General features: G+C 45.8%; 1 protein-coding gene across 1 annotated transcript in view; it reads right to left on the minus strand.

Moving 5' to 3' along the window:
• Nucleotides 1–2,448: 2,448 nt before the first annotated feature.
• APTX (aprataxin) overlaps nucleotides 2,449–21,543 on the minus strand; it is a 46,640-nt gene continuing 27,545 nt past the window's right edge. Inside the window, exons 7-8 of the mRNA XM_029604034.1 lie at nucleotides 5,561–5,664; nucleotides 2,449–2,768 (exon numbers count right to left, since the gene is read on the minus strand). Of these exons, the coding sequence (XP_029459894.1) occupies nucleotides 2,614–2,768; nucleotides 5,561–5,664 (259 nt within the window). The 3' untranslated portion in view covers nucleotides 2,449–2,613. The remainder of the gene's footprint in view (nucleotides 2,769–5,560; nucleotides 5,665–21,543) is intronic.

Here is a 21,543-nt window from a genome sequence, read left to right on the forward strand (position 1 = left end):
TGTGGACTCAGTGGTGTAATAGGCTAGTGGGACAGAAAGAATACTTTTATAGCTCACTGCTCTTTCATAATATAGAATTTCTGGCTGGCTTAGCTGTGGGTGCCTTTCCGAATTGGAGGAAACAAGGAATGACCCACATGGAAGATGTATGAGGAGGGGGGAGACATAATGAGTTTTGATGCTCTAGTTAGTAAATTTAAGCTATCTGTATGGGACTTTTAGTCATACGCATAAATTTGACACTTATTGAGTTTAGTGGCAATAATGCAAGCCCTCCTGCAGGGCAAAACAATGCTGATAAGGCAAAAAGGACCATTTCAAATGTATATGCTTTGTTGAATCAAGAGCTACAAGCTCCCCCAATACTTATACCAGCATGGAAGAATGACTTGGGAACTCCTAGCTCTGAATCTGAGTGGGACCTCCCCCCTTTTATTTACATACAAGAAAGAGTTCTATTTCTGCTACCCTTATAGAGAACAGATATAGAGTATTGTTACATGGGTATCTCACGCCTGAGCAACTACACCAAGCCTATCCACATTTAGATAATAAATGTTGGCGAAGATGTGGAACAGTTGGATTTTTTTTCCACATCTGGTGGAAGTGTGACATAACTAGTTTTTGGGAGGGGATTTTTTTCTTTAATTAAAACAATAATGGGTGTGACGTTAATTCTCCCAAACATGCTTTACTGGGTATACCAGCCCCACAGGTAGTTGTAGCTGCCTGTTGTGAGATAGCTCACTATTAGAAGAAATTTGATGCTCCTCTCTTATCGGATGATCTTAAATACTCAGTCCATATTTATCGTTTAAGTAAGATTACCAACCTAGAGGAATTCGCTATATAAATTTAATTTGATATGGTCTCCCTATGTAACCTGGTGTACATCGAGGAATGATGTTTCTTAAGTGGAGTTGGTTCTCGCTGCCTCCAAGCCCAAGCTGTCTAAAAAACTTTGCCCATATTTAACTATGAGCCTAATAATGATCTAGTTGTTTACTTGTCCTTTTGCTAATACGATTGCGAATATGTTTTGGCTTTTCTTGCAACCTCTGAGGGCTGGGGTAGGGGAATGGCACTTCTTATGTTGTAATGGTGAAATTTTCAGCAGCTCATATACTGTACATCAAAAGGATATTCTTGGAACAGAGTGGGGACAGTTTTCTAAAACCTCTGGGAGGCTGCGACCTCATTTTTAAAAGGAAAACTTGCTGCAGATTTTCCCTTGGAACACTCGGGGCTGGCAGGAATTGCAGGTGTAAAATGTACTCACAGACTCTGTACCTGTTTTAGAACAGGTGAGAAGTACTTGTAGGCATTTGAAAATGAAATCCCTGTGCATGTTTTTTCCTCTCCCATTCCTTTTGGCTTCTAAGGGGAGGGCAGTTTTCAGCCGGAGGAATTTACCCAGGTAGCTGTTTAGGAACCTGGGAAATTCCTTTGAACACCAGCCTCAGTATGCACTGCCCCAGTTACCAAAACCATGAAAGTAACACTTGCTAGTTCAAGCCTTTCCACCTGCTGTCATTTTATGACGTTTGAATCTACAGTACATGACTTCCTGCTAGTAAAATCCTCCGTCTCCAGATTCATCCAAGAGCTCGTTATCTGCCCCACTGCAAGCCTGTGAAAAAAATAATGAGACCCAGAAATGATGCACAGAGACAAAGAATCACCAACTGGGGAAAGAGGAGAGGAAGATACAGCAGAGAGTAGTGTGGGAAGAGAAACACATGTGAATATTATGGGGTAGATATTCAAACAAATCCACCTAAGTGAGATAGCTAACTCAGATGAGATATTCAGTGGCATAGCTATACCACTGAATATACCCAAATAATTTGCTACTAAGCCAGATAAGTCTTATCTGGCTACCTTTAGACCTACTATTGAGCAGGCCTAACTTACCTGGTTAACTTAACTGGGTAAGTCCCATTACGCCCATATTTCGCCACCTATTCGGTTAACTACTTAGCCGGATAAGTTCTTATCCGGCTAAGTAGAACTGAATATTGACCTCTTTATGGCATTGACATGGGAGGGGAGAGGAGGCTGCAGTTAATAAATGCTTGTAAAGATTGTGATTTTCTACAAAGTGGAAAGCTGTGGCCTGCTGCAGCACTTTCCTCCATGGAACAAGAAAGGGTTTCATTTACTAAAAATCTTCTCCTCTTTCTTCTCAAGGAAAAGATCATTTGGAAAAGAGGTCCCAGGTCTTAAAGGACTGTCACTCACCTACATTTGCAGGCAAGAAAGGTTATGCAGATGAACTCTAATGAGGATGTTACAGAGAGGACTATCACTGCCTCCCACGGCAGTGCGTGCCTGCCTGCCTGTCTGGAATGGTAATTCAGCTCCATCGGGACCCCACTGTTTGAGTAGGTTTGATGTGCCAATGGATCAGAAGTGGCTGGTGAAAATAATGAAAAACCACTATCGCGCTTCCAAAGAAAAAAACATCTTGTGCTGTATTTAGCCTCTTTTGAGTGCATCTCTGTGTACTGCATCTACCAATTTACAAACAAAACTGGGCCAACTGATGTAACCAGGAAGAGTACAGAAACTTTAGTCAATGGAGAGAAAAAGCCCTAGGCATGGGAGGGGGCGTCACTTCGGGCCGTGCTTCTTCAGGTGCTCTTTCAGCTGTGGAACGGTGGCTTGCTGTTGCTTACACACGTGACATCGCAAGGGAGATTTCAGCAGCTCTGCCATCCCTTCTTTCACATTGACTTTTCCATCTTTCTTCACCATCTCCATCACATCTGAAGGGAGGGGGAGAGAGAAAAAAAAATAGACACTGGCTCGCTCAGAAACAAGGCACAAAGATGCTCTGTGTTTCCAGACACATCATTACTGCTCAGACAAATCTTACTAGGCCTTTTTTTCCCACTAAAGCTTCAGGATTTGTCTTGTAAATAAAATACCTGTCACAATGAAAGTAACATATGGGCCCATCAGGTGTCCCACCTAACACCCCCCCACCTCTGAATAATGGGAACTATTGTAAAATATAGGCTCTGTAGTGAGTTGTATTATTGCATTGCATGAAGTGCGGACACGGTTCATAAAATTGAATGAAGCCCCGAGGAAAGACCAAAATTCCCCTGAATAGAAATATTAAGTTAATGCCCCCCCAAAAAACACAACAATCTCAGGAACGCAAAGCTCGCCCTGATCTGTATAACACCTTATGCTATTTTATAAAGGAAGGTGCTCAATTTCTTGTTTTTAGAAAATGTGTAATATATTCCTGCATTGTCAATTATTGTTTGCAAAAATATGGAAAGGTTTAGACCCAACTGGACTGAAAGCTAGCTGGCCTTGAAGAGGGTGCTCTGCTGCTGGGAACAGCCATTTTTGCTGACAGCTATAGAGCCAGTGATATCATAAAGCACCTGACATCCACAACAACCAGGGAAAACTTTCTGATGCAAGTACTCAGCTGTTGTAAAACATGGCAGTTGTTCAAAGTGGTAGTGGGGAAGCCCTCCTTAGGGCAAGTTATTCCATAATCTGCTTTATTCTAAAAATCTTAGTGCACAGCCTGGGGGAAATTTCACCTGTCTGGAGAGTTGAGTTTTGAGTATGGGCATTCCCCTTTCAAGAGTAATGGATTATACAGATGATGTGCTGCATGTCCCTTTTATAGGCTATTGTCCAAATTTCTGAGATGCTGTTTTCTATAGGCTTATTCCCTTTATGACAAACATTTTTAGTAAATGTGAACCAGTTATTTACTCTTTCAGTTAACAGAAGGACTAGGGGGCAATCCATTAAGTTAGCAAGTAGCACAATTAAACAAATTGAAGAAAATTCTTTTTCACTCAATGCATAATTAAACTCTGGAATTCATTGCCAGAGGATGTGGTTAGGGAAGTTAGTGTAGCTGGGTTTAAAAAAGGTTTGGTTAAGTTCCTGGAGGAGAAGTCCATAAACTGCTATTGGTAGAACTGACTTGGGGAATTGCCTCTGCTTGTTGTCGGCTTTAGTAGCTTGGGATCTATTTTATGTTTGGGTACTTGCCAGGTACTTATGGCCTGGATTGGCCACTGTTGGAAACAGGATGCTGGGCTTGATGGACCCTTGGTCAGACCCAGTATGGCAAGTTCTTATATTCTTATGTTAAGCCTTTGCATTGAAAAAATGTCAGGGAAGCATTAGAAGACACACCATTTATTATCTCCTTCACTTAGCAGCAGAAAATAAGATGGAAATGAGCAGCTGAAAAAATATTTGCTAACTTTAAGCATTGAACTTCCTTGCACAGATACTACTGGATTATATATAGGATCTATCTTTAGTATCCAGTTAAAGTTAAAATGTGAATGCTCAGAACCCCTCCCCTAAACCTCTCTTATTTAGGTAAAAAGACAAAAGTTTTTTTGTTTTTTTTTAAACTGGTCACAATATCCTTGGCCAAATTAGGCAGATTGCATTGATTTTCAGAGGTAAATGCTTGATTTTCTCCTCCCCACCCAACTCTGCCCCCTGGCTTTGAGCCTTATTTACTACGGCTTTTCTTCCATTCTGTGTCTATGAGAAAAAAAAAAGCTTAGTAAACAAAGCCCTGAGTAACTTGCACATTTAAGGCCTGATTTTAAAAAGCATTTACTCGAGTAAAACTGGATTTTACTCGAGTAAATGCACTTTGGAAAATTGCTACAACATATGTCTTTGAAATGTTCATAGGATTTACTCAAGTAAGTGCACTTTACTCAAGTAAATGGCTTTTGAAAATTGCTACGACAGTAGTTACATTTACGCACGTAACTTCTTTGAAAATTACTCCCTTAGCTGTTTAAACATGTCCAGTCAGAGGGGCCTAATTTTAAAATGGCATAGTTTAGCCAGCTAATTCCCAAGTTTAGCTGATTAAACCTTTAGAAAATCTACCACAAAGTGTCCATCTACTATCTGCTTGGTTTGTGGAGATAAAGCAGCCTTTTCCTATTGGACGCTGGCATCTACATGTGATCTCCACATTGCTATGAATGCAGTATCTGGTTTTTGCTTCTCCATCCATGGCTTTGCATTGTAATGAGCCCCTTATAATTAAGAATAATTTTCATAAAAATTGTAGTGATGGGATGAAACCCCATGACCCCTGTTCATTCACAGGCCAACTCAATCTTCATTTTCTTCGGTAACATATTGGAAAAGTTAAGCTGGTCAATCACAGATATACAGATATGGTGTCTATCTTTTTCTTTCAAAATCCTTATATTGAAATGGCAAAGAACAAATATAAACAAGAAAAGAATCATCTATTACAAACATTATCATTCCAGACAAAGTCAACATACCAGTCTGTATCATGCCATCATTTTAACCAAGCTCCCACCACCACCACCTGCCAGTCATCCAGCATCCCCCTCCCTATTACCATAACTCCCCCACATCCCTAGTTGCTGCTGCACCCCCCTCCCCAAAATCAGACTAACCTACCAAGGTCCCACCCCACAAATGCTTTCAAATGAAGCCATAAGAGGCTTGTTTTTGTTTTTTTTAACCTCAGACAACATATTGAGCACCAAATAAGAAAACAGAACCTTACCTTGAGAGTCCAGGAAGTAGTCAGTAGTGAAGGAGTTCCAATGCTTTTTGTTTTTAAGGCATGGAGAATCAAAATCCTGGCTGATGACATGCAGATGTACATGGCTGAACAACCAAATGAAAAAAAAAAAAAAAAGAAAATGTTCAAGAGTTAGAAATGTCAAAATAATTCTACCCCTTCTACAAAGAGTTCTGCCTACCATGATTTACTTGCCCTTTATAAACAAAGTTATTTTTACAATTATTTCTCATCTAATGAATTTCCAGAAAATAATCAGCGTTACAAAACAACCCAACATCATATAAATTCAGTCAAATGAGTAAAAGGAAACTGACAGATGATGCATATGGAAGGTGCTAGCCAGACTGGCCACAACTGCAGTCTGAAGGCCTGCAATGATCCATAGGCAAACACATTCATGCAAACCTTAGATTATTGATACGCAACCCTACCCAGCAGGCTTTACAAGCAAAGGTGGACTACAGCAATCTATGGACGCCTGAGGAGAGGTCAAGACTGTGGAAACTAAAATTAAATATAAAAAAGTGTCAAGTCATACATTTGGGGTGTAGAAATCCAAGGAAGCAGTGCAAAGTGGGATGGGGGAATGAGATACTGATGTGTATTAAAAAGGCGAGATCTCAGGATGATCATATTTTATGATCTTAAGGTTACAAAACAGTAGCTCATAGATCAGTAAGGCCCCCCTCTCCCACCTCTCAAAATTGTTTTTTACCTGCTTATTTTTGTTCCTGAAGTACCACGGATCAGTCTAGACAAGAGGGTTTATGCAACCCTACCAGGAGGAGGCAGAGAACAGAACTTTGAGGCACTGAGAGAGCCACCTGCAGTCCCTCAGTATTGACCTGTACCCAAGCCAAGATGTCTACCATAACAAACCCCAATAAACCCGGAGCAAGCAGATACTTAAAAATTGGATTCCCCCTAAAAACTAGGGGGCGGATTTTAAAACAATACACGCGCCGGTACTTTTGTTCGTGCCACCGGATTTTATAAGATACGCGCGTATCTTATAAAATCTGGGGTCGGCGCGCGCAAGGGGGTGCACATTTGTGCAACCTGCGCGCGCCGAGCCCAGCGCGGCCTGCCTGTTCCCTCCGAGGCCGCTCCGAAATCGGAGCGACCTCGGAGGGAACTTTTCTTCGCCCTCCCCCCACCTTCCCCTCCCTAACCCACCCCCCCGGCCCTATCTAAACCCCCCCCTTAACTTTGCGCGCGTCGCCGGCAGCCCCGCTCCGTCCTCCAGTCCCAGGGGCGTGGTCCGGAGGCCTCGACCACGCCCCCGGGCCAGCGCTACGCCCCCGAACGCCGCGGCACACCCCCGAAACGCCGCATCGTTTCGGGAACGCCCCCGGACACGCCCCCTCCCTCCCAGTTTCGAAAGCCCCGGGACTTACGCGCGTCCCGGGGGCTTTACGCGCGCCGGCGGCCTATGCAAAATAGGCGCGCGTAAATCCTGCTGGATTTACGCGCGCAGGGGTTTTAAAATCCGCCCCTAGGTGTCTTTAACCTAACAGAATGCACATCTCAAACTATGTACACTTATCATTACTCTGAATTTATAACATTTCAGTTCAGTAACATCCAAAAGTGAGGAAGTCTTTCACAAAATGAGAATGGGTCTCTAGACTGATCCAAGGAACTTCAGAAATGAAAATTAGCAGGTAAAAACCAATTTTCCTTTCCTGTTCATACCCTGGATCAGTTCAGACAAGTGGGATATCCCCAAGCCCCCCTATTCTGGGCAGGAATTCGAAAGACTCACACACAACACACTTTCCCCAAAAGACACCTCCTCCGTTGCTCACACATTCAAGCAGTAATGATTGGTAAAAAGTGGGAAGAGAAGATCACGTTGCTGCATGACAAATTTTCTGCAGAGAAAGCAGTTGACACTCTGCCCACGAGGTTGTCTGCGCCCTAGTGGAATGCGCTCTCGACCCTCCAGCACTGACCGGCCCTTACAGATATAATCCGAAGCTATTGTCTCTTTCAGCAACGTGCAATAATGGCCTTGGACGCGGTACTTCCCTTCTTAGCACCACTGAACAGGATAAACAGATGATCATACCTCAGAAAGGCATTCGTCACCTTAAGATATCGCAAAAGAATTATGCGCCCATTCAGCAAGTGAAACTCCCTCACCACAAGAGCATTCGTAGACAAATTCACCTGAGTAAGGTGAAAAAAGGATACCACCTTAGGCAAAAAGGAAAGAACCATATGTAAAGAAACCCCCTCCTCCGAAAAACACAGGAAAGGTTCCCTACACGACAAAGCTTGCAGTTTGGAAATCCTTCTAGTCAAACAGATAGCACCAGTAAAACAGTCTTCAGGGTTAAGTCCTTTAAAGAAGCCCTCCTACCAATTCAAAGGGAGGACCACACAACACCAAAGAAAGAAGTTCAGATTTCATGCTGGACAAAAAGTCCGAACCAGAGGACACTGTTGTTTTGCCCCCTTGAGGAAACGAAACACATCTGGATGAGACGCCAGTGGTCTTCCCTGAATTCTAATCTCGAAGGGAACCTAAGACTGCCATCTAAACAAAGGGAATTATAGGGCAAAACCCATAGTCAAACCGCTTTGCAAAAAAAATGCTAGAATCTGTGGAACATCCACCTTCAAAGGCTGCACCTTTTTCTGCAAACACCAGGATTCAAAGAGTCTCTACTCTCGGACATAAGCCAAGGAAGTGGAAGACTGAAGCAAAGTTGCAATTACAGGCTCTGAATCTTCCAAGCGGAGCCGTTGCCCCTCAAAAGCCAAGCCGCTAGACAGAAGTGAACCTCCTGGTCTGAAAATACGGATCCCTGTCACAGCAACGCTGACAGATGGGCTAAGCGAATGTGACTGTTCACCACTAGAAGAAGAAGGTCCACAAACCACGGCCGGTGCGGCCTCTCTGGCGCCACCAGAATCACCGTGCCAGGATGAACCTCAATGTACATTGTCCACTCCAGCAACAAGGGAAGCCACTAGTCCTTTGAGCTGGCATTTCGTCCAAGCAAACAATCCAGAACCACAGAACAACTCTTCATGACTGAGTTACTCCACTGTTGTCACATTGTCAGAAAACACCCAAATTATCTGCCCTTTCAGTCAGGCCCCGGCGAAACGCCTTTGTCTCCATCGATTGACGGACCACGAGCTCTCCACTGCCGAACACAGACCTTGAGCAGAACAACCTTGACACAATGCCCCCCAGTCTTTGAGCCTGGTATCTGAGGTTACCACCACCCTGGCTAGAATCTCTAGATCTTTTCCTTTCTCTAAGTTGTGCCGATAAAAACACCAGGACAGACTGGAACTGGAATCTCCTCAAAGAGACAGGGGCAGATGATACTCTTCCTAAACCGGATTCCACCTGGACAAGGGGTCCTACTGCAATGACTTCATGTGTGCAAAGGCCCACTGCACCAAATCCAACGTGGAAGCCACTGCCCCGGGACCTGCAACTAATCCCACGAGGTTGTCTGAGCCCTAGTGGAATGCGCTCTCAACCCCTCTGGCACCGACCGGCCCTTACAGATATAATCCGAAGCTATTGTCTCTGTCTCTTCAGTACCGTTAGCCAAAGGAGACAAGTCACTTCAAGCATCTGGCTTCATTCAGGAACACCCTGCCTCTGAGTATAGAACAGCGCTCTCAAATACTCCAGCAACTGGGACAGAACCAGAAGACTCTTTGCCAGATTGATTACTCAACCCAGTGACCACAGAGTATCCCTCCCCCGCTAGAGGGACTGAACGCACTCCTCGACTTCACCCGAATGAGCCAATCGTCCAGGTATGGATGAACTAAAATCCCTTCTTGCTGCAAGGCAGCCGCTGCCGCCACCACCACCACCATGACCTTCGTGAAGATTCTGGGTGCTGTGGCTAACTCAAAGGGAAGAGCCCGGAACTAAAAATACTGTCCTAGTACCATGAAGCAAAGAAACTTCTGATGATCCTTCTGAATGGGAATATGGAGGTATGCCTCCGTCAGGTCCATCAACGCTAGGAACTCTCCTGTGCGCACTGCTGCTATAACCATGCACAATATCTCAATCTGGCAACACGGGATTCACCACGCCCTGTTTACCTTTTGTAAGTCTGGAATGGGCTGAAAAAATGCGCTTCTTTTTGGACACCGCGAAATAAATGTAATACCACCCGCACCTCCACTCTTCGAGGGAAACCGGCACTAATGCATTCAGGTCCAGAAATCTCCACAGGATCCCTTTCACTGCCTCTCGCTTACCACGAGACATGACATGGGACTCCAGGAAGGCTTCCAGACTGAGCACGAAAATTCTAGAATGTGGCAATCTCTTATGACCTCCAGAACCTAGCGATCCGAGGTAATCCTGGCCCCTTTCTCGCAAAAACTGGACAATCTTCCCCCTACTGCTTCTAGGCTGGAATGGGCGACCCTGGCTTCATTGGGCTGCCTTTCCTCCACCGGCCCTGTGTCCAGCAACAACTCTGGAAGTCCTGCGGGAACCTCGAAAGGACTGCTGCCATCCACTTGATTATTTTGTTCCTGCTCCCGTAGTACTCCTGATCAAATAAAACCTACGCAAATCCCAGAAAACAGGAGCATGGCGGAAACACTTTCTTGTCCTCAGGCAGCTTATTATTTCCTTTAGAGTCTCCCAGCATCTTCATCAACTGGTCCAAATCTTCCCCTTAAAAGGCAGATTACACAACTCGGCCCTGGACCACATGCCAGGTGACCAACTGTGTAGCCACAGTAGCCTCCAGGCCACCACCGCTGAGACCATGCTCCTCGCCAAAGTACGTACTAAGTCGTACAGCACATCTGCGACATAGGCCACGCCAGCTAGCAGGCGTGCTTGACTGCAGCGTACTCACATCCCTGGATGGAACCTGCTCCTGTGCTTTCTGAATCCAGCACAGGCATGCCCTCTGCATCATACTGCCACAAATCGCTGCCTGAAGACTCAAAGCAGAGACTTCAAATCTCTGCTTCAACTACCAACTTGTGGACCTGAGCATCCTTCAATGCGGTGAAACCCACCACCAGGATGGTTGTCTTCTCGGTAACCGCCAAAACCGCAGCCTCCACCTTGGGCACCTTTACAAGCTCTGAGAACTCTTCCAGTAGAGGGTAAGCCTAACCATCGCCCTGCCGACCTTCAGGCTCGCTCCCGGAAATCCCATTCCCGGTTCACTAGCTTCCAAATCTTCTTAGGCAGGGGAAAGGCATTAGGCAGTCCATGCAATCCTTCCAGGACTGGATTGACGCCCAGTCTATCCAACTTCTCTGGAGTCACCTTAACTCCTAATTCCTCCAGCACCTGGGGAATAAGGGGATGCAATTCTTCCCTTTTTTTTTTTTAAACCAGCCGGACTACTCGAGGGTCAACATCATCCGGATTTGGACCATCCTTATGAACATCCAGGTCCATATCAGCATCCAGCTCCGCCCCTTGCAGATTTGACTAATCCTCCTGGAACCCATTAGAATCTCCTGAGCTGTCGGAATCGTTCTCTGGACCCTCACAACCTAGTCCCAGATAGTGGGGAAGGTCTCCGGAACCACCTGAAATCTCCATCTTTGGTCTCCTGGAAGAACCACTCAGCTGCTGCCCTCGGGAACACTTTCTCCCATAACCTTTCCTTGACAGAAGAGCCTTATGAAGAAGCCGCACAAAATTCAGTTGAATAAGCCCTCCGTATCCCCTACAAGGCTCTCATTCGACTCACCTCCCCCATCTGGACACTACCCAGGGATCTGCCCACTGGCGACAGCGGAGGGGGGGGGGAACCCTAGGTGCCTGGGAGTGAGAGGCTTCCCGCCCATGAGCACTCACAGAGGCAGGAGTGATCTGGGGTCTTCTGATGCCTAAGGCTACAAGGCTCAGATGACTGGAGAGACCTCTCCCCTGGGGATAGCCCTGCTGAAGTTCCCTCTTCCCAAGAGGATCATCCTGAGCACAGTAAGCATGCATTGAGGTGTGCAGATCACATACCACATGCCCCAAAAGCAGCCATCATCGGATTGAGTGCCATTAAACCCACCATCGCTCAGTGAACACACTGGCAATCCATGCTTGCAGCAGTCAGAAAATGGCCACCCACGCAGACCCCTTTAACTGAAGTGGATGCCACACTGCTGAGCGAAGTGTGGGAATCAAGCTGCACTTGCGCCAGCCGCGGCACATAGAAAACAAAGTACAGCCGTGCCCTTGGGAAAAATAGGTCGCACTCGTGCCAGCCACGCACATAGAATTCAAATTACAGCCATGCATGCAGGAAACCACAGATCCTACTGCCCCCCCCCCCAGAGCGAAAGCGAAGAGCAGGGAACTCACTCTCTCGCCCTTTCGACACTGACTGTTCCCGCAGTCAAAGGTGCCCTGTCACTAAGCCTTGACCGGAGCTCCTGCTTGAAAAGGAACTGTTTCCTTTTTTTTTTCCCCCAAACTTTAATACTCCCAGCAAAAAGATCAAGGGTACTTCCCTATCAAGGCTGGCAGCACACAGGAGGAGACTTCAGAGGTCGTGAGGACCTCTGGACCATAGCGGGCGAATATCAGCCAGAGGTTCCCAACCTCCCGGTCGCCTGGCTCTACCTGAGGTATGGTTCACGAAGGAGCCCTAACACCTCAAATTTCTTCTTTTCAGTCAGACTGCAGGTTTGCACCTCTACCATCTGCTGGAGTCAGAGAAATAATGAGGGACTGCAGGTGGCCTCTTGGTTACGTAGCAGTGCCTCAAAGTTTTATTCTCTGCCTCCATCTGTTGGTAGAGATGCATAAACCCACTTGTCTGGACTGATCCAGGATACGAACAGGAACATTAACTAAAAGGAATACTTCCAGTTCAAAATAGCATATGGCTCCCACTGAGCCATATGCTATTTTATTGCTCAAATAGGTTAAATTTTGTCTATGATACAGAACAAAATTAAAAAAATATTTGATCCATTCTATTGGATATTTCATTTTAATTAATCATGTTTTGTTCTACTCTATTTTCTGATTGTCCCAAACCAGCTAAACATCTTATGGATAGCCATGAAGATTAGGGAAGGTAATTTCATAATTGTGCAGGTAGGGCAATAGTCTGCTTGTTATTTATGTACATATATTTGAAAATGCTCAGTAACTGGCCTAGTGCATGCAGAAATTAATTCACATAAAGTTATATACATTCTCCTCTTCAGAGGGCATAATTTGTGCAGATTAATTTATGCACATACTTTTGAAAATCAAAAAATGTGTGTTTAAGTTCCAGTGCTGCCCACCCCACCCACCACCTGAAACACCTCTGCTCACTTCATGCAAATGTATGTGCATAACTGGGTTATGAATGTACTTTTACGTGCACAGAGCCATTTATAAGTTTTCCATGAAATCACTCACAGTACATGAGCTGGTGCAATAGTAAGCCTTGTCAGTATACCTTTGTCAAAGCTAATCAACTGATCATCAGAATAGCAAACGAGTAATAACTTTTATAATTAACTTTTTAGAAATATGAACTACTCAAAGCCCTTCTCTCTTATTTTCCGTCCCTTTGGGAAGGGAAGGCTTGAGGAAGTGAGGGGACCAATAGGTCATGCTTCCTTCTGTTCTCCCAATGAATAAACTGCTGTAATTTATGTACTTCCGCCAGCCTAGACCAACCTGAGAAGGTTCTGGACTGGCATGGCAGATTTCAAGGAAATTAAATTATAAAGGTGGGATTAAATTTCTCCTTCCTTATCATCCTGCCATATCAGTCTAGATGAGTGGGACATACTCAAACTACCCTCATACTGGATGAGAGGAGGTCCAGGCTGATCTCAAGATCCCTGCCCTGAAGGCAGCATCATTCCTAGCCACATCACCAAGTGGTAATGTTAGCAAACAAATGCAAGGACAAATAAGTCACCACCTTGCAAATATCATCTGGAGTGTATGTCCTAGATTCTGCCCAGGAAGCCACCTGTGCTCTCATTGAATGTACTCTTAGCCCTTCTGGAACTGGTTGTCCCTGTGCTCTCATTGAATGTACTCTTGGCCCCTCTGGAGCTGGTTGTCCCTGGCCAGTTGACATTGTGCCAATTGCTTTCTTAATCCTTCTGGCTATAGAGGACTTAGAAGTTGCCTGGCCTTTAAGAGGTCTGCTAAAAAGATGTTCTGTATGACTTCTGAAAGAAATTGGTAATTTTAAGGTATCTCAAAATGGTTTTACATACATTCAATTTATGTAGACTTCTATTCTTGCCCTTACACTCTTTTAATCTAAATATCAATAAGGAAATTGACTGGTTAAATGAAAGTCTTAAGACCACCTTAGGTAAGAAGGAGGGCATAGGAAGGATAACTACTTTTTCTTCTAAATTCGACAAGCAGTGATCCCTGTAAGATAGGGCCTGTAACTCTGAAATGTATCTTCTTGAAAAGATTGCCACCAGAAATATAGGGCCCAATATTCAAAGATATCCAGCTAACATAGAAGCGGCATGGCTATGCAGGTGAATATACCCAGATAAGTTCTAGTTAGCTGGATAAATTATATCCGGCTAACTTTAGACCTGCTGTCGAGCAGGTCTAACTTATTCAGTTAACTTAAGTGGGTAAGACCAAATATTGGCACTTATCCAGTTAAAGTAACCGGATAATTAGCCCTGCCCAAAGCCACACATTGCTCGCCCTATGATAAATGGCTATCTACTTAACTGGATAAATACTTATCCGGTTAAGTGACAGATGCTGAACATAGTCGGCTATTCAGAGGCTCCCACTTAACCGGAGAAGTCCCTATTTATCCAGCTAAATAGAGCTAAATATCAGCCTCTAGTTCTTCAAAGACATATTCCTGCCCATCTGATGGGATCAAAAGGAGATCCTGCTAAAGCCTTCAACACCAGCTTGAGATCCCCAGAAGAGAACACTGGACAAAATGGAGATCTGAGAAGCTTTTCACTTTTCAAATAGCAAACTATGTCTGGATGTACTGCTACCAAAGAAACTTTGAATTCTTCCCCTATAACATAAGGCTGCCATCTGAACATTCAGAGAACTGATAGACATTCCTTTTCAAAGCCATTTTGTAGGAAAAATAAGTGGAATAAATGCCCTGAAAGGGGAAGATGACTTTTTTGACACCAGGCATCAAAAACATTCTCCAAACCTATACATAATGCTAAAGAGGGGAACTGCTTTGTAGACATCAACATGGTCACAATCACTGGTGTTGACGGACCTCTCTTGCATAAGTGAATTCTTTCATTGGCCAAACCATAAGCGAGAATTGAGCAGGCTCTGCCAGAAACACTGGACTCTGTCTGCTAGCAGCCTAGAGGTTCCTCCATCCTGAACTGCATCAGATTGGCACACCATGGTCTCCTTGACCAATCTAGGCCTACCATTAGAACCAAAGATGGCTGATCCTCCGTTCTTCTTAGCACTCCTTCCTATCAGTAGCCATGGAGGAAACACAAAGGAGGAGATCTTCCGGTCACAGTTGAAAAAGAGCATCTATTCCCATACAGCCTTCTTTTCTGTAACTGAAAAACCTCCCTGATTTGGAATTCTACCTTGTTGCCATGAGATCCACTTGCGGGTCTACCCATCTGTTGATCACTAACTGGACACCTGTCTCACTCAATTCCCGTTGCCCTTGGTCCAATAAATGCCAGCTGAGGAAGTCTGGCTATTTAAGTTGTGGACAATGCTGCCAAGTGTCTTTCTATTTCATCAAGATAGCCATCTCTTACGCAACCAAGACACTTTTGGTGCCCCCCTATCGGTTCACATATGCCTCTGCTGTCACACTGTCAGATAAGACTTGACTGCTGCTCTCCAAATCAGTGGGAAGGAAGAGCAGAAAAGCTAGGTGAATGGCTCTGGTTTCCAACCAGGCCTTGTGCCACCTGATTGCAACAATGAGCCCTGCCAGCCTCTTAGCATAACATCAGCTGTCACTGCTGTTCATGCTGGGATCTCTAGACTCATCTCATTCCTCACGATTGTCCTTGTTGGGCCATTGAAGACTCTTCCTGACTGCCAGCGGAATGGGTAAGCACACACTGAAATCGACACCAGAGACTACACCTCAATAGAAAGGAGTTCTGGAGAGGTTGCATATATGCTATCACCAGGGCACCAATTTTAGGGTTGCCACCATAGACTCAAAGACAGCCCCATACTCACTGACAACAATCTTGTGTTTCTGTCAAAGCAATGCTGGGAGCGGTGCAAGTATACTGTGATCCTGGTAGCTTGGAGTATTTTAGGGGCACTGGGAGGGACAGAGGTAAGTTTATCTGAACAAACCACAGAGGGAGAAGTGACAGCAATTGGGCACTGGTTATCCTTCCTATGTCCTCCATCTTCCCTAAAGTGGGCTTAGACTTTCATCTTAAGAACATAAGAACATGCCAGCCATACTGGGTCAGATCAAGGGTCCATAAAGCCCAGCATCCTGTTTCCAACAGTGGCCAATCCACTGTTGGAACCTGGCAAGTACCCAAAAACTAAGTCTATTCCATGCTACTGTTGCTAGTAATAGCAGTGGCTATTTTCTAAGTCAACTTAATTAGTAGCAGGTAACAGACTTCTCCTCCAAGAACCTATCCAATCCTTTTTTAAACACAGCTACACTAACTGCACTAACCACTTCCTCTGGCAATAAATTCCAGAGTTTAATTGTGCGTTGAGTGAAAAAGAACTTTCTTCGATTAGTTTTAAATGTGCCACATGCTAACTTCATAGAGTGCCCCCTAGTCTTTCTATTATCTGAAAGAGTAAACAACTGATTCACATTAACCTGTTCTAGACCTCTCATGAATTAAACACCTCTATCATATCCCCCCTCAGCCTTCTCCAAGCTGAAAAGTCCTAACCTCTTTAGTCTTTCCTCATAGGGGAGCTGTTCCATTCCCTTTATCATTTTGGTTGCCTTTCTCTGTACCTTCTTCATTGCAACTATATCTTTTTTGAGATGCGGCGACCAGAATTGTATACAGTATTCAAGGTGCGGTCTCACCATGGAGCGATTCAGAGGCATTATGACACTTTCCGTTTTATTCACCATTCCTTTTCTAATAATTCCCAACATTCTGTTTCCTTTTTTGACTGCTGCAGCACACTGAACCATGATTTCAATGTGTTATCCACTATGAAGCCTAGATCTCTTTCTTGGGTGGTAGCTCCTAATATGGAACCTAACATTGTGTAACTATAGCATGGGTTATTTTTCCCTATATGCATCACCTTGCACTTATCCACATTAAATTTCATCTGCCATTTGGATGACCAATTTTCCAGTGTCAGAAGGTCTTCCTACAATTTATCACAATCTGCTTGTGATTTAACTACTCTGAACAATTTTGTAACATCTGCAAATTTGATTACCTCACTTGTCTTATTTCTTTCCAGATCATTTATAAATATATTGAAAAGTACGGGTCCCAATACAGATCCCTGAGGCACTCCACTGTCCACTCCCTTCCCCTGAGAAAATTGCCCATTTAATCCTACTCTCTGTTTCCTGTCTTTTAGCCAGTTTGCAATCCACGAAAGGACATCGCCACCTATCCCATGACTTCTTACTTTTCCTAGAAGCCTCTCATGAGGATCTTTGTGAAACGCCTTCTGAAAATCCAAATACACTACATCTGCCGGTTCACCTTTATCCACGTGTTTATTAACTCCTTCAAAACGTGAAGCAGATTTGTGAGGCAAGACTTGCCTTGGGTAAAGCCATGCTGACTTTGTTCCATCTTGGACAATCTTTGGGGGCTCCCAAGGGGGAAGGTGGGAAATCAGGCTGGCACCCCCATATTCATCTCACTGGGGTGGGGACCAACAGGCCTGCCAGGGATTATTATTATTATTATATATATATATATTTTTTTTTTTTTTAACATTGTCGACACTTAACAAGGTATACTATTTGAATATTGCCAGTTATGGTAAAGTTATCTGGGTACATATATTCAAATGCCAGTTAGGTTTCAAAATTATCCAGCTACACCTAGCCAAATAACTTTGAGGATATTCAGTGGGAAGTTATTTGTTTTCTGTTTGTTATTTTATTTTTAATATCGACCTCTTTTTTACTATATTCTAAAGCATAGGCAGCCAACTTCTGAAAATGATTAAGGATTCTAAACTCAACACAAATTACAGTGTCCCCAGTAAAAAAGAAAAACAGAACACTGAAGAGTGGAGCAGGGAATGTGGACTCATGTGGCCAAAACAAAAGCTAGGGAAGGCTCAAAGTCCCCACCAGTCATTCTTCTCCCCAACTCCAGCTCATGCCCCCCAATCTCCTCCCTTCCTACTTCATTACCCCCCCTTTTCCCAACAGCCCATCCCCATCACAGTCTCTTCCCCCCACCCTCAACTGTCACCACCACTCTTCTCAAACTCCCTTTTCTCTCATTCTTTTAATTTCCTAATCTCTCATTCTCCTAATCTCCCCATTTTTCCTCCTTACTCCCTCTGAACTCTTAATTCTCCCCCTTCTTGCATGGGCATACTTTGAATGTTATATTTGAGAGAAGGGAATTTAATACCAGTCTTCCAGCTCCACTCCCTACATCCCCTTAGCCTGCTCTGCTTCCTATTTCCACTGAGCTTTCCTTCTCTGATTGCCTCCCGGTTTCTCTTCCCATCCCTCCCCAGCAGGTTCCTCCTTACCCAGCTGCCCTCTTCTGCAGGCTTGCTTGACCCATCCCTTCAATGCTGCCCACTCTTCATCAGCATGTTAGGCTTCCCTTCATTGGCAAGCTCATCTTTCAAATTGTGACTCCCCCTCCTCCACAGGCTTGGATCACTGCCCTGGTCTGCACAGCCTGAGCTCAGGGCTTGAATTGAGGTAAAAACTGTTCCCCTTGTTCACAAAAATAAATGGAACATTCCTCTGTTATATCCCACAGGAGACAGCGGTTAATTCTGGGATTTCCAAATTGAGAACAGAAAATACCATATGCAGCTGTGTCCCTAGAACTGGGGAGATGCTGACTACTGAGCTAAGGACATACAAGTGGTGGAGTGTCTAATGAGGACTTTGCAGGCATGGGACTGGCTTGGGCCTGGAATTTGTGAATGGCAGAAGTGCTGCGGGGGTAGGGAGGCAGAAACAGTTCCAGAAATAAAAAGTGCCTGAGCTCAGGGTGTGCAGACCAGGGCAGTGATCCAAGCCTGTGGAGGAGGGGGAGTCACAATTTGAAAGGAAAATTATGTTTCTTACCTGATAATTTTCGTTCCTGTAGTACCAAGGATCAGTTCAGACTGCTGGGTTATGCCTCCCCTCCAGCAGATGGAGTCAGAGAGAAAACTGAAAGCACCCCCTAGATATACTGGTGTGCCACCTGCCAGCCCTCAGTATAATGGATAACAAAGCAGAGAAAAACTCCACCGCCCACTTAGCCAAATAACCATGGCAACTGTCTAGATCAAGCAGTAACCTGAAAACCAGTAAACGCCTGCAGAAAAGCAAAGCGCAAAGAACTGAAAACGCAATGCGCAAACTAAGCAACTCACAAATAGGAAAACAGTACCTTCTAAAATGTAAAGACGGATAGTCCACTTACCGTGCTCAAGTGGTACAGCTCAGTGAGCAAAGAAGTGTCTCGAGCGGACTCTCTTGCGCACAAAATAGGGCGGGCGTCTGGACTGATCCTTGGTACTACAGGAACGAAAATTATCAGGTAAGAAACATAATTTTCCTTTCCCTGTACGTACCAGGATCAGTCCAGACTGCTGGGATGTACCCAAGCCGCCTTAAATGGGATGGGACCCCGAGAGTCCCGCTCGAATCACACTGCTGCCAAACGAATCAGCCGACGGCCCACGAACATCAACTCGATAATGTCGAGCAAAGGTATGCAACGACTTCCAAGTGGCAGCCCTGCAAATCTCCTGGCTAGAGACCAGAGTATTCTCCGCCCAGGAAGACGCCTGTGAACGGAGAGAGTGGGCTTTAAGCCCGTCCGGGACGGACTTACCACATCCAATGTACGTGGACGCTATCGAGCTCTTCAGCCAGCAGGCAATAGTAGCTTTGGAGGCCTGTAAACCCTTTTTGGGCCCTTGCCACAGCACAAACAGGTGATCCGACCGCCGAAAATCATTGGTGACCTCCAAATATTGCAAAATCACTCGCCGAACATCCAGACGCTTCAAGTCGGCACCGTGAGAAGACTGCAGCTCCTTCTCCGTGAAGGACGGCAAGTCCACGGACTGATTAACGTGAAAAGCCGAGACAACCTTAGGCAAGAACGAAGGAACCGTACGTAACGACACCCCAGAGTCCGAGATACGTAAGAACGGCTCCCTGCACGAGAGCGCCTGTAGCTCCGATACCCGACGTGCGGAAGCTATGGCCACTAAGAACACAGTCTTAAGGGTGAGATCCTTTATGGAGGCTCGCCTAAGCGGCTCAAAGGGCGCGACCGTGAGGCCCTTGAGTACCAAATTCAAGCTCCAGGAAGGACAAGGGGCTCTGAGCGGAGGACATAAATTGCGAACACCGCGCAAGAATCTGGCCACGTCCGGATGACATGCGAGAGAAGATCCTTCAATCTTCCCTCTCAAACAACCCAGAGCCGCCACCTGGACTCTCAGAGAACTGTAAGCTAAACCCTTCTTCAGACCATCCTGTAGAAAAGTAAGGATATCCGCTATCTCCGCACGACGTGGCTGAACTTGGGCGGTCGCGCACCAGGAGTCAAACACTTTCCACACTCTGGCATAAGCAAGTGTGGTAGAAGGTCTCCGCGCGCGAAGCAAGGTAGAAATAACCGGTTCCGAATAACCTTTCTTTCTCAACCGCCTCCGTTCATAAGCCAAGCCGCCAGACAAAAGCGATCCGCTAGATCGAAAAATACTGGTCCTTGACGAAGAAGGTTCGGAAGATGGCCCAACCGTAAGGGCCCGTCCCTGGCGAGATTGACTAGATCCGCAAACCATGGTCTTCTTGGCCACTCGGGAGCCACCAGAATCACTGGACCCTGATGGGATTCTAGACGCCTTAACACCTTGCCGACTAAGGGCCAGGGGGGAACACATAGAGTAGGGTGTGACAAGGCCATGGAATCGCTAGCGCATCCACCCCCTCCGATCCGTGTTCTCGCCTCCGGCTGAAAAAACGCGCTGCCTTGGCATTGAGCCGAGTTGCCATCAAGTCTAGTCGCGGCACTCCCCATCGCCTGGTGATGAGACTCATTGCCTGGTCCGAGAGCTCCCATTCCCCGGGATCCAAAAACCGACGGCTGAGAAAATCCGCTTGAACGTTGTCGACGCCTGCGATGTGAGTGGCCGCGATGCGGGCCAGGTGGCGCTCCGCCCAGGTCATCAACAAGGACGCTTCGACCGCCACCTGCTGACTTCTCGTGCCGCCCTGGCGATTTATGTATGCTACCGTGGTTGCGTTGTCTGTCAGGACTCGAACCGCCCGACCCCGTACCATAGGCAGAAGCTGACGCAAGGCTAGGCGTACTGCCCTGGTCTCCAGACGGTTGATGGACCAAGACGCTTGGCGAGGGGTCCACGCCCCTTGTACCGTCCGTGATTGACAGACTGCTCCCCAGCCGGTCAGACTGGCATCCGTCGTCACTATGACCCAAGGGGGGGGCTCGAGGTCCACTCCTTGCAAAAGATTGTCCGGAACCAACCACCACGCTAAGCTGGACCGCGCCGGCTCCAACAGTGGTAACTGCACTCCGTAATCCTCGGATTTCTGGTCCCAGCGAGAAAGGAGAGCCCTTTGCAACGGCCGCATATGAGCAAAAGCCCATGGCACCATCTCCAGAGTAGACACCATATGTCCAATGACTTGCAAATAATCCCAGGCCGTGGGCAATTGGAGATCCAGAAGCCTCCGTACCTGAAACATCAGATGCTCCATCCTCTGCCGAGTCAGGAATACCTTGCCTACCAGGGTATCGAAACGTGCTCCCAAAAATTCCAACCGTTGACTTGGAAGCAGCTGGCTCTTTGCAAAGTTGACTAC

The sequence above is a fragment of the Rhinatrema bivittatum genome, chromosome 1, assembly GCF_901001135.1.
Source record: "Rhinatrema bivittatum chromosome 1, aRhiBiv1.1, whole genome shotgun sequence".
Lineage (NCBI taxonomy): Eukaryota > Metazoa > Chordata > Amphibia > Gymnophiona > Rhinatrematidae > Rhinatrema > Rhinatrema bivittatum.